This window comes from Bacillus rossius, chromosome 7, assembly GCF_032445375.1.
Source record: "Bacillus rossius redtenbacheri isolate Brsri chromosome 7, Brsri_v3, whole genome shotgun sequence".
Classification (NCBI taxonomy): Eukaryota; Metazoa; Arthropoda; class Insecta; order Phasmatodea; family Bacillidae; genus Bacillus; species Bacillus rossius.
In genome coordinates, this window is record NC_086335.1 from 23,936,863 (window position 1) to 23,951,347 (window position 14,485).

Below are 14,485 nucleotides of genomic sequence, written 5' to 3' on the forward strand. Positions count from 1 at the left end.
CTTATCGTGCTTGCCCACAGATGAACCCCAACGCACAACTAATAAGAGTAAAAAGAATAGTACTATGCTAATCTAATTTATATTTTACACTGATTAAGGTATAAGGTTTGAATCACATCAACTCCGCCTGCAATTGGAAGGGACTGGTCATGTCACTGGCTGTCACCAAGTGCATTTTACCATCTCTCATTTTCTCATTTTCAAGTCAATTAATATTGAATGAAAGAATGTTTGCTTGGTCTGAGAATTAAAAAAAAAATGTCACAAATGTAAAAATGGTTTACTTATAAGAGATGCAAGTTTAAGCAATCTCTTTTTGATGATACATTTTAGTATTTGGCACAAAAATCATAGTGACAAAATTACATTTATTGAATTTAATACATTAAAAATAAAATTTTTATTATTAAAATAAAATTTTGCTAAAATGATTATTAGTTTCATAATTTTGGTTGATTTTCAGTGCTTTATAGTGTATTAACCTACATTTCGGTGATACAAAGTGCAGTGACTGCTTTTCTGTGTTATTAAGGTTTAAACAAAATTCACCACATAATTTGCCCCTACACACAATATAATGGTGATGCAAAAGTTAACACATCAGTAGCTTTTTTTGTTGTTGCCTTCCTAGGAGGTCTTTCATTAACTATGATACACATCACCAAAATCATGGGGCAAAAAGCACAAACAGTACCAGAATTAATACTACAGAACTGAAGTCAACAGCCAACTTGCTATAAGTGCAAGATTTACCATACAAAAAGCTGATAGACAAATAACATTTCAGTAAAGTCTCCGTTTCTATAGCATTCCGTATCTGGAAACCTGAATCAGTAATAACTGAGGAAATTTCATAATCTTTGGTACCACAAACTAAATATACTGAGTACTACCTGTCGTATGATGTCTTTCAAAATGGCCAGGACAAAGTCGCAGAACACATCTCTCTCATGTATCTCATCAAGTATTAAATGAGACATGGAACTCAGTCCAGGATCTGAACGCATGTACTGGAGTAACATTCCTGTGGTGCAAAATAATATGGAACCATTTGGTCGAGGCAGCTTCCTGCAGCAAAAAGAAAAGTATTCAACAATTTTAACAAGCACATGTCATGGTGGCCACTCACAGTCACCAAAAATATTCCCTGATTTTTCCCTGATTTCCCTGATTAAAAATTCAAAATTTCCCTGATATTTACAATTACAAAAAAAACATACTTTTAATGAAATAATATAATATTATAGAAAGAGATTGCTCACATTTTAGCACCCTGCTCTATTTTATTCATTATATACATACGGAAGTTCGTTAAATAACATCATACATTTTAAATATGTCACTTTACATTATAGCGTCCCTTTCAATGACCTGCAGTCTGTGTTTTGTTTTATGTCTAGAGACCGGAAAAATTTGCAAATTCATTTCGCGATAGGCTAAAATACAAATAGTTATACCTCAGTGCTGCCTCTGCTATTGGCTCACTACTCACCTGGATGACTCTGGGCCAACGAGAAACACCCGACCAAAGCTTTATCGAATCTCAGGCTGCTACGTTGGGACGTCTCACAAGACAGCAGCCAATGAGTGGGTGGCATTTGACCGAGAGTACGCAGAACTATGGAGTTCATCCTACAGGTCATTGAACCCGCGAATTTTTCCTGTCCCTAGTAATGGGGTATTTCAGCGGCGAGCGCTCAAACATTTTTTCACACAACTTTTGATAACTGTTCTTACATTCATTTTTAAAGTGTAACATTTCTAGTTGTGAAATATTCTTAGTCTTAGTACTCTCAACAAGGGATAACAGTACAGTGCAAATTTTACCTTGTGTTCGATTTAAAAATGAAACAACTAATGGATAAATCTTCACTACATTACAATCAGTACTCCCATCTGTAGCTAAAGCAAATGGTCCACTTACCAAAGATTCAACAGTTTCAATTTAGTTTCACCAGCCATTAACTCCACTAAGGCAGATGTTTTGTTCTCGCACAGCTGTATTTCTGTGCAATTTTTGAGTCCGGAAACATAGCTCTATACAAATTACGCGAATGATCGGCTACTGTTATCGGTAAATTGTATTCTACCAAAAAACTTGTAAACAATAACTCTGCGTTTGTTACTTTCGTTTCTTCAGATGTAGCGAAAAACGACGATATAGATTTATTGCTCATCACGGCTTTAAAATGTTCTGTATATGCCGTCTACAGTCATCCCTTCCACCATGTGCAATTGAAAAGTTACACGTGCATACATTACAAAACGCGTGGCGTTCCAAAACATTTGAAGATGACAAGCATGGCCATTCTTTTGAATAGTTTTGTCGAAAGTTCTGAAAATAACGTTTTTTTTTTTTTTTTTTTGCCCTAGATAGGTACACATTGTTCTGTCACACGCTTCATTTCTACAACCGGCACTGAAGAACACAACATTATCGAACAACATAAAATGGTTTCACGTCTGTAGACATGACAAAAACACTTTGATGAAAAAAATGGCTTTCAAGAAAGTAATTAACACAACACAGGTTAGCCAAAGTACCGTACAAAAATTATCGTGATGTAAGTAGCTAACAAACTAAAATTCCGAGAATATGTACTAGTTGTATCGTACAACGGACGTAATACCGTACCATTTCTATTACAAAACACAAGAATTAATCTACTTATTTTGACAGTACATGCGCACATTTATTAGTTCCGTTATCTGCGCAACCACGTGATGTATTCGAACTGCGTTTACGAAACACGCACACCAGAAACGGAATTTTTTTCTGTTACCCAGCAGCACAAAGCCTCGTTTCCATAATAAACCAGCGATGTTCCGTAATTCCGTGTTAAATCCATAATAATTACGGAAAATCCGTAATGGTTAGCAGCTATGCGGAAATATACACGACACAAAAAATTCCCGGTTATTAAAAAAATTCCCTGACATTTCCCTGATTATTCCCGATCAACGTGATTTCCCTGATAAATCCCGGTTTTCCCGGTGAGTGGCCACCCTGACATGTGAAAAAAATAATATTTGAAGACAAACTGTTTTATTGTGGCGACTGCTACCCGAACCCGGGGACTCAGATTGGTAGGCGGCAATGCTAGCCACTAGACAAGAGTGTATGTTGAGGGAGGAAGAATTAAACAAGGAATATATAATTTCAGTCGGCGGTGGTACACCCAGAGGTGCATCAAGTTATAGTACTAGTTATGTTTAAAATTCTAAAGTATACCATCTTTTTTTACTAGCGCCTAATTTAAAAAATATTGTATGCTGTAGAGTAGCATCTGTTTTTTATAGTACTGGGTGATGGCGGGATATTTAAAAAAAAGTTTAAATACAAAAAACATCATCTTCGACTAACATTATCTACCACTATAACAAAACTTTAAGCATATTTATTAAAAGTATGTTTATAGTGCTAGCTTACAGCAAGATTTTTTATACTTAGTAATATTTCTATATAGTTTTAAAAAATATATAATTTTTCTTTAAAGTATTCCAATTATTAAGTATTTTTACCTATATTGATAAAGGTCTCATTTCTTATCATGTGTAATGTGCATGCTTTTATTTTTTAAATTGTGGTAGCATAAGTTTTAATATATTCCTTTAGTGTTCTTAAAAAGTAAGCATATTTTTTTATGGTTTCGCTAAATAATAATATTGCAGTGTCAAGAAAACTAGCACCACTTCAGCTGTTAGTTCTCTGTAGCGAGCATCGCTGTATCAAGACGTGTTCGCAGCGAGTCCAACCTTCTGGCTCATCAACATGAGACCTGTAACGTCCAAGTCTTCCACCTCGGGAGTGCCGCTTCTTACCACTGCAGCAACGTGTTGATGGTCGAACACAAGGGCGAGCACTTGGGCAGTGTGACGTCACACGGGCATGCGGTGACGGCGTGATGTGTGTTGCACTCAGTTGTTCTCGAAGCTCTCAGCTGCGGAGGGGGTTCACACATCCCCCAACATAACAACTCCGCGTTTCTCAATTATTCCATGCTCGCCTTGTTCAGAACCGTCTGAGATCCGGATCAAGGGTCTTCGTTCAGCATGGAGAACCTTCTGAGCCAGTGGAGTTAATGTTCGGGCGGGTTCCCTGTCTCACATGGATGACCAGACCCACCACGGGTGTTGCTGGTGGTAAACGTATCACAGGTAAAAAACATCAATGACTTAAGGGCAAAGTGTTCCTGTGTAACGGGATACTGGTAACACCTATTTCAAGGTTTGAGGATAGCTTAAAATAACTTAAAAGGAAATAAAGTTTTAAGCTAGTGTAAAGAGTGTACTCCTCTTTCCTGTGATTTTAAATTATTTTTAGCAACCAAATAATGACTTAGCAAAACTAATTACATATATATCTTGTGTAGCACCCAGATTTCTTTTCTTTATTAGAACTGAAACCGGAACTGAGAAAAAAGGTTCTTGATGTAAAACCAAACTAGGACAGAACCGACCAATAAAAACCTGGATCACGCAACTCTAACAATAAAGCATAGATATTTTCAAATATTACAGTTGTTTCATTGGAATCAGTGGTGAGTCAAGGCTAATTAAAGAGGGTGATCATGTTCAGATCAAGTCTCATCCCCGTCCCCCTGAATACACTCCTGTATGGGCCTGTCTATTTCTCCCGGTCCTTTCAGATTTTCACTAAGTAAAGGAGTGTAGCCCGTAAGGCTCAGTATTACACATTACATTTTTGTTTATCATTACTAACACTATTAAAGGGCTTATTCAAGAATTTTAACCATGTATCTCCCTTGCATTCATTTTTGTCACCAATATTTTCAACAGTGATTCACCCAGTGAAATATCATGGGTATAAAATGTTACATAAAAGTTCTTGATTATTACTACTCGTGTGACTTTTAACACCCATCATATCACACATAGTCAATATCTGCAACAAATGCAAGGGAGGTATTGTGTAGCAATTTCAGAAACAGCCCTTAATTTTAAAAAAAAAAATCAACAAGTTGTATGAAAGAGCCTTACGCATATTTACTGTTTGTGGGGGTCCACAAACAGCTATAACATTCATGATTGGCCAACTTGCTCACCCCTCCAGACGGATGTGGTAGCCAACAGAGGCACCCCCGCACGAGTCGTCTCTTTCCTGAGCCACTCGCTCGGCGACAGACACCGCACTTATCCTCCGAGGCTGGGTGCACACAATGTGACACTTGGACCCGTCCCCTCTCGATATGAAGTCATCCAAGATGAACTGGGCCACTTGGGTTGTCTTCCCACAACCTTTTTTAAAAAAAAAAAAAAAAAAAAAAAAAAAAAAAAAAAAAAAAAAAAAAAAAAAAAAAAAAAAAAAAAAAAAAAAAAAACAATTAATCACACAAAATTTATTAAAATTATATTTGCAGTAATAAACTATCTTCGCTTTTGAAGGGTTGTGCTATGTCAAAGTGATAGGTACAATCTGTCACTTCGACACAGCTCAACCTCTAAAGTCTAAATTAGTTTATTAGACAATGGCAGCGAATGCCTACAATCTACATACTTATTTGGAGTATTAGCTTTGTTTCTATTAAGTTCAATGTCAGATGATTTACATCAGTTTTATCTTGGTAAATTAAACTCATGCTGTATCAAGCGACCCAGGCTCTTACCATCACTACTGTTTAAACCATTTGATAAATGATTTATTATGTTGTTATAGCCAGAGATATTACTTGGTTAGGTTTTCTAGATCCATTTAAATAACAGCTGATTATTCATTTCAAAAGCACGAGTGTGGTAGCAAAGTGTTTTGAAGACAAAATTTTAATTTAATTCATGTTTTCAAGTATATTTGATGTATTACTTTATTATGATAAAGCAGTTTAAAGTTACTTTACCTATTTTTTGCTTGCTTATTAAAATTATTATGTGCTTTCACATATTTGTAGGTATTGTTTGATATATTTATTTTATTTGGGGGGGTACATGAATTGTCCTAGAAGGTTCTACAGCAAACGGGCTGATATCAGTTATATAAGTATTAGAGAGAGAGAGAGGTATATTTGGTTCATGGAAAAGTAAATTATGTGGACAGAGTTGCAAAATGGTCCATTTCGCAATCAAAAAATGTTTTGTCATTGGTTGTAATTGTCAAATGCTCTGTGATTGATTTATGACTCCAACTCCTTCCAGTGGGCCAGGAGGTGAATTTGCAGGTCACCATTGTTGGTCGTTACTTGGGCAACTACAAGAGAAGACGTGTTGAGTGGTGACTCACCAACTTGAAATAGCTGAATGTAGTTGGAAAATAATTTCACGCCTGTGGTCTGGGCTGTGCTGCTGAACATTTTTCGGGCAGTGTTTGGTAATTAGGCGGCAGGGTAAGCCCAGGTGGAGGGAGCATTTATAGCAAATTGGTGACCACGCCGAGAAGACAATGGTATCTCTGCCATGGGTACCGTGCATTATGTTGTATTCTTAGGTTTATTACAAATAAAAAGTTTCTAGTTTGCAATTGTAAGGGAAAAAAATTAATTTCAAGATTGCAAGCAACATAAATCAAGTCCAAGAAATTGCTTTTACATAGAGTTACATAGAAATATTTTGTTTCATTCCATTACAAAGTAGCAGACGTAGCACAGAAAGCAGCAGCTCAGAATTAAAAAAAAAATAAAAAAAAAATCAAAGATGGCTGGAAATCAATCTAACTTGATATAAGCAGCTAACTGCAAAGTAAGTCCTCGGTTTACGTCGGGGTTACGTTCCTGAAAACCGCGACGTAAATAGAAATGACGCAAAATGAGCCATGTTTCATGCCACCGGCCGACCACGGCCCAAGGTCGGCCGGAAGCGCTGGCATACAGACGTGACAACGGGCAATTTTATCAGCAAATGACAACCGACAGCGTGGGAAACAAGTCCAACTAGTACTTCTCAGCTTTATAGAATGGTTATTTAACCAGCTGCTTTATTACCTTTATTGATTGAAATATAAAAACAGATATACAGTCGTTTGGAAGACATCTTATGAAGAAAAAATCATAAATTGCAGTTGCAGTGAGCTGATACTGTAGGCCTACTACAAACGCATTTAATCACGATAAAGTTAACAACGGCACGTTTAAAACTCCGGCCAACTCAATGATATCATAGCGACTGAAGTGTAGAGCTGTAGAAAACCGTATGTATTCGTTACTGAGTAACGGGTGCGGCATCTAGTAACGAGTAACGAAACGTTACACACGAATGCATTTCGTTACTCGCATTTTTCGTATGTTTTACGCATGCGCGCGCTTATTTGTTACAAAGAACGATGTTTGTTTATTAAGAAAAGTATAATTTGGAAATTCGTCGTCCAAGTTTTTTACTGTTTATTAAAGGTATTGTGTGTGTAGACAAAGTTTGAGATTGGAACAGAAACAACATAAGAAAGTATTTTTTACAAATTATAAATATGTATGTTTTTGTTTTTTATTATCGCGTATTTTCACGTTTTTTGTTCTTATCGTAAAAGAGATATTATAATAAAGCTGCTCTAATGAGATTTTATTGTTTCTTGGTTAACAAAAGCTGTTAATTATCAAATACTTTTAATTGTTTATATTCGATTTATTATTATTTACGCGACGTCTAACTGTACGCGTACGAAATACGACTCGATTCGTTGCTGTTACATAACATAGCATGTTATGCGGTATCAGAAGTAACGAGTAACGATACGAAAGTAACGAGTACTAATTGTTATAGTAACGAATACATACGGGTACACTTTTTTTAGTTACTTTTACACCTCTACTGAAGTGCCAAGGAGTTGGATGAAAAGGGGTAGGAGAAAATGCTGTGTCGTTGCGGGAAGTAGATAACACTTCTACGTGCGAGATACGTGGGTGGCCGAGCGGGCGGGCTGGTAGTATTGCATCACCGCGCGGAGAGCAGCGGAGAGCAGGAAGCGTCCCTCATGATGTATGATAAGATAAGGCGGTGAACGTGTAGCTTACGCTACATAGCATAAATTAACTACCGAAGGAAACAAAGAATTATAAACTAATTATATACAGTGTTTTGGTTAAAATAAAGATTTATGGTCATTGTAAACGACGTTATTGTGAATCGGCGACAACTTAAATTGAAACATGAGTACTCAAACATTAGCGACGTTAATCCGAAACGACGTAAATCGGTACGACGTAAATAGAGGACTTACTGTATTTGACTATGATACAACAAACATGTATTCACTAAAGAATGGATATTTTAAAATGTTTTTCAAATTAGTATCAAATTGTAGAAACATATACTTAGATTATATTAATTATTTGGGTATATAACAATATTAAATTATAATGAATATGTAACAACACACATACCATTATTAACAATGGTGAGTGTGTTAATACAAACTCAGAAATGGTGTGTGTATGTGTGTGTGTATGTATATACACAGACACACACAGTAGAACCTTGATTAACCAGAGTAATGGAGGGGAAGGTCAGCATGGGAAGCGAAAATTACAGATAATCAATTTCAAATGTATTTATGATATACCATACAGAAAAATTTCTTAAGTAATTTATACAAAACAAATGTATTACTCACACTAACTGTCCGTTCGTTTCTACTTTTAATACCTAGTTTTTAGTTATACTCCTTTCCTGTCCATTCCCGAATGAACTACTCTTCACAGGCTTGGTTCCCCCCCCCCTCCTCCTCGCAAAAAATATGTTTAATTTTTAATTGAGAATTCGGTAAACCGAATGCCTGATTAATCAGGTCACAGATAATCAAGGTTCTACTGAATATATATGAAATGGCATTTGTCTAGATGCCATCTGTCTACTGAATCCTTGGAAAAAAATTTTTACATGAATAAATTGACGTCAGCCGGGGCTTCGCCCCACGAGCCTGATCATCCTCCGTTCCCTTTCCCACCACCTTTCCTACCCGGCATTTGTGTCGTGACGTACGTAGCCGTGTGAGATTCGAACTGCGCGCCACGAACTACAGCAAGAGGGCGCTTAGCTGCAGTGCGCCGCACCCCTAATATATATCAATTAATATTGTAATCCTTTTCTTTCCGCCCCAAAACAGTGTAACGATGATTATGCATGTAAGTGTCTTTTAATTAATAACTTCATGATCTTTTGTTATGTAATAAGTCCAAGCACGAACAAGGACGCTCCCTAGCGGGCGAAGGAGGAACTAGCATGCAACTCATTTGAACCATGTTTTATGCTTATAAGTAATTATTACAGACGGTCTGGACATGGAAGTAATTTAATAATTATTGTAAAAGGATTTGTGTATTTTCTAATAGTAACCCCGGGCACGCGACAGCAAAGTTGTAACGGTAATTGTGTTCGGCGCGAAGGGCGCCATGTTGCCACCCGCAAGCCATGAGCTCAGCCCAGTCTCCTTCTACAGCTGGCCGAGAGCGGACGTCTCTGCAGACACCCCGAGGACATCACCGTTGGTTCACCGATTAGTAGTTTCTGTAAATTAATTTATTCAAATCGCTGTCTTTTCCTCCTCGGGGCCTCTCTCGGTCGGAGAGACTGCTTAAGTAATAATTATTCACCCCTCGGAGTTTTTATCTCATCGGTGCATTAAGTAACGGCTTGAGGCGGCCACGTGCGTGGTTCGCCTCTTCACATAATCTGATTCGTGCCTCGGGCGTTTTGTAGTTGTATCAACGGAGGATTGTGTAAGGACGTGTATCGTGAGTAGAATAAAAGCCAATTAACTGTGTTACGTGTTTTGTGTTCGGGGGGCCACGTGGGTACCTAACCTGGTCAGCGGCGTGTGGGACGCCCTGAGAGCCCACTGCGGTAATTGGAAGCGTGCCCGATGCTGAGAGCGGGCTTAATTAGGGACCGGAGCCACGTATAACATCTGGAGGGCTAATATCTCGCCGCACACGGGCCACGTAACGCCCTGAGGTAGAGTCTTTCAGCCGGGTCCACGTGCTCACTCACGTGGTGGCGCCCATAAATTTCCACCGATATTCTCACCTCAACATCGGTACGCCCTCAAAATATACAATGATGTTTAAAGGTAAATCTCTAGTTTTAAAATACTGCAATATGATATCAGTAAGTTAATAGTAATCAGTATGACAGATGGTTTGATTTGCCTTTAAAAAAATGGGCTTGTCACTAAAATTTAAAAACTATCATTTATAAATGTATATACATAATAATAAGCAACAATTAAAACGGGTAATAATTCTGTTGGAAAATGCTAGTTCGAAAATCACAATGACTTAATACTCTGCTGCGTAGAAGGTACGAAAGAAACATACATATCTGTTTCCCTCAGCAGTTTGCCCTGAATGCAATTACCTGTTTCTCCACTGATGAGGACAACTTGGTGACTGCTGATCATGGACAGGATCTCAGCCCTCTTCTGGAAGGCAGGGAGCTGCTTCCGAAACTCCAGCATCTTCGCATAGCTGGGGCTCTCCTGCTTGTCCAGCAACTCATTCTTCAGCACAGCATCCAGAGTTCTATCCCTCTCGAGAATGCTCAGCGTCGACAGAGAACTTGCTAGTCTCGAATCTATGCTGCCTGCAAAATTTAACATTCATGGGATGTAGAACCATTGAGAGAAAAGAAAAGTTAAAACACAACAGCAATGCGTTCTCAACCATCTGCCAATGCCAACCTTACAAAATAAATTTCAGTCAATTAAATATAGATGCCAGCAGTCATAGTAAATGTGCAGTTAGGAAATAAAATAAAGAGTTAATCAAAAACACTATCATATTCATTACAGTACATAATATAATTTTTTCCAATATTGCTTACAAGCTTGGTACAAAAAACAACTTGAATCATAATAGGTGATTTTTAAAAGAATTTGTCATATTTTAATATGTAAATAAAATGTTAGTTTATGTTAAATGATACAATAAACTTCCAATTATCTATGCTAATCGAGGCATGCAATGATATGAATTAGTGAAGGGTCAGTCCTGGTTCTCAGTTACGCTGGATAATCATTTTAACTAAAAGTAGACCAGTGGAAAAATAACAAAGGCTCAATATACTTTTAAACATTGTAAATTAAAGACAGGAAAAAAAAAAAACAGGATTTATAGTTGCCTGCTACTCATTCACTGTAGGTGTTTGCTACCACTTTTTCAGCCCTACAAAACTTTTAGCTCTCACAACATATCATGTGTGTTGTTAAATATTAATTTCCAGCAATTCCAAAACAATTATGAAAGTATACATAGTAATTTTTCTTCTTTATGAATTATGAAATTTAGTGTGATATAGGTTTGTTTATTTTCAAGGTTTTTTTTTATTAGTTGTGTTGAATATATCTTTTGAATCTGTGATTTTAAGGAAGTCATACAAAAAATTTATTACTATAAATATGTTTAATAAAAGAAAACCGTTTGAAGCAAGCATAAATTATTATCATCTAAGTTTGATGTGAGAACTGAAGTTTTGTCATTAAGGCAAGAATAAAATTCTAAAAAAAAAAAGAACAGTCTGTATAGAGCCATCCAAAATGCAAGCTTTTCTGCTATTGTAAATAATTTAATATTAAGTTATTAAATTATGTGTGATTGATTCATAAAATATTATTCCAGACTACATTAAGTGTCTATGGTTGACAGATGTAATGAAGAATATTATTATATTTGACCAATTTTAAGTCATTTCCAGAAGAAAGTAAATCATAGATAGAAAATTTCTACAAGATAAATAGAATGACCAAAGAGAACAACAAATCTACTGTCGATTTGGAATAAACATGGCAAGCCAATTAAACTTAGCTGCACAGTTCTGAAGAGGCATCGATTTCAAGACAGTGGGCTTATTCGTTCCGAGCGAGTCCAGGACCTAGAAGGAAGGAGGCACATCGGTTGGTGTGATCGTCCCAATAATCCGCTCAGCTTAGTTGAATTCAAAGATGGACCACTACCTCGTCCTAACATTGGAGTTCAGGATCAAGCAGATGCCTCAACTCGTGATGTTGATTACCATCATGTGGAGAGCTGTTTAACACGGTGATGTAGGCAAAGAAATATCAAGTAAGAATGTGATTGAATGAGATACTGTAATTTTCCTGAAATTTACTGTCTATTTAAGAGACAAAATTTAGTATCACTAACCAAATTTTATTTTAAACACCTATATTCCAGCAATTGTAATTTTTTTAAATATTGTTCAAACACTAATAGTGTTTTTGGTTTATTCAAACTGTTGCCTGTAAAGACATTCAACAATTTGACTTTAAAATCTTAAGAGTTTCTTACTTATTTGATTTACTCACTTGTTAAGTTTGAGTAGATTATGAACTTGGGTTACTGTAATCCCAGAGATCTAGCTCTTAAAGAACTGAGTTCAAGTTCTAGTACTTTCATATATTTGGTAGTTAATTTAATTTCATACTAGGTCATTATTTTGAATGACATTTTGAAGGATTATCTGATTTAGTTTGTTTTCTTGAGCTGATAGAATTGTGCAATGGTTAGAATTCTTAGTAAATAACTTAGTTTCATTTGAACCAAAACCTATTTTGTTCGTATTTTCTATAGGTGAATTATTCTTGACCATTTATGTAAGGTCCGTTGTTCACGTAATATGATCAAGAATATGTTAATCATTAAAATCAGTACCTATTGATTTGAGATAATTTTTTATTTTTTATTACTTCGTGGTGCCTATTTTCAGCTTACTTTAACTGATGTGTCCATTCCCAGAATTAAGTAGTTAAAAATTACTATCTTAGGAGAATACACTATAGTTTTACCCACTACTATTACTAAAATGTTTAAGTTTAAAATATTAAATTATGTCATTACAATTTTTGTCGTACACTATGCAAAACTTACAAAAGTTCTCACTACAGTGTAGGTCATCTTTTAACTTGCAACTGCTTTGGTGTGATGCTACTGCTATAGGTAGTTTTTTTTAAATTTCTTATAATTAACTTATTTCTAGTGAACAGATATCTACAGTTTTCTTAAGCAATATCTTATGCACTTAAATTAAATATTGACTAAACAAAATAAAAGTTGTTACCTAATACATATGAAACAATATTTTGCTGCATCACAGGATGTAGGTTGTGCGCTTCAGTAGGGGCTAGGAGACTTGTTTGTTGTGGAATTATGGTAAAGTCATAATGATCAAATAAACACACTAATTTTTAGGACATACCGTCAGTTGGGGTGAAGGTGACCAGATTTCATCTTCATAATGAATTTTTGCTAACAAATTTTAATATGTTTATTTATCTAACTATGTACGTGTATAGATCTATACTTGTTTTCTGAAATGCTGTCATTGAAAGAAAAAATTACTAATATTTTAATGATGTTTTTAATTTTTTTATGTAATTGGTCATGTTCACCCCCAGTGGGGTGAATGTGACCATTAAGTTTATTTTCATTGTAATTTTCACCTTGCTAGTATTAGGGTTAAGTTGACTACATTATATGTAAGAGAAACATCAAAAAAAATATTTTGAGAAAAAAAATCTTATTTTGAATTTTTACTCTTTAATAAAAAATATATAAACAATTTAGAACAAAATAAAGTGTTATTTATTTAGACTGCCAATAATGAAAACTCAAGTGAACAGATTTATTTACCCACCTATCAATAGTTAAGGTGACTTCACTTAAACTACTTGTGCGCAAAACTGGAAAATAATTGAATTGATATTTTACAAACATTATCATTTAGGCTATTCCAGAATATGACTGATGGTTATTTCCTAAAATAGAGGAACTGACAAGTTATGAAAACAGCCAATAACCAAAAAATATATTTTTATTAGTATAATAAAACATTCAACTGATATGTGAAGTAAACCTTACAATAATAGAAAAAATAGACCAAACAACGACAGGTAAGCTACTGGAAATAACAATTGAAACTATATGTTAGTAAACATTGAACTGCATTTCCATTCTAGTTCATTCTGCTATCACTTTTTCTTGGAACACATAATGGCCTCGTTTGTTTAGTTTATAAGGAGGCAGAACTGTTTTCTGAATTAGACACTTCTCAACATAAATTACTAGACGTTCGGGTGAACATCAACACCCCAAAATGCTAAATAAACTGCACAGTTTCAATAAAATTACCGTATTTACTCGCATATAGGTCGCGAAATTTTAGCAGATTTGATGGGAAAAAAATGAAGTGTGACCTATATGTGAAGAAAATTTTTTTTTAAATATTTGAGGAATTTTTTTTTGCAATATTTTGCTTTAAAATGCGAAAAAGAAGTTTATATAGGTATAGGCAAATTTATTTACAATGTACACATACACATGGTGGCCACTCACAGTCACCAAAAATATTCCCTGATTTTTCCCTGATTTCCCTGATTAAAAATTCAAAATTTCCCTGATATTTAAAATTACAAAAAAACATACATTTGATGAAAAAATATAATATTATAGAAAGAGATTACTCATATTTTAGCACCCTGCTGTATTTTCTTCATTATATACATACGGAAGTTTGTTAAATAACAAATACATTTTAAATATGTCACTTTACA

The 14,485-nt window shown here is 35.4% G+C and overlaps 1 protein-coding gene across 3 annotated transcripts in view; it reads right to left on the reverse strand.

Annotated features, from left to right (window-relative positions):
• Nucleotides 1–14,485, reverse strand: part of LOC134533744 (ATP-dependent DNA/RNA helicase DHX36-like) — a 142,882-nt gene that overhangs the window by 61,597 nt on the left and 66,800 nt on the right. For all 3 annotated transcript variants that reach the window (XM_063371356.1, XM_063371357.1, XM_063371355.1), the window contains exons 4-6: nt 10,297–10,521; nt 5,067–5,259; nt 894–1,068 (exon numbers count right to left, since the gene is read on the reverse strand). In XM_063371356.1, coding sequence (XP_063227426.1) covers nt 894–1,068; nt 5,067–5,259; nt 10,297–10,521 — 593 coding nt within the window. The remainder of the gene's footprint in view (nt 1–893; nt 1,069–5,066; nt 5,260–10,296; nt 10,522–14,485) is intronic.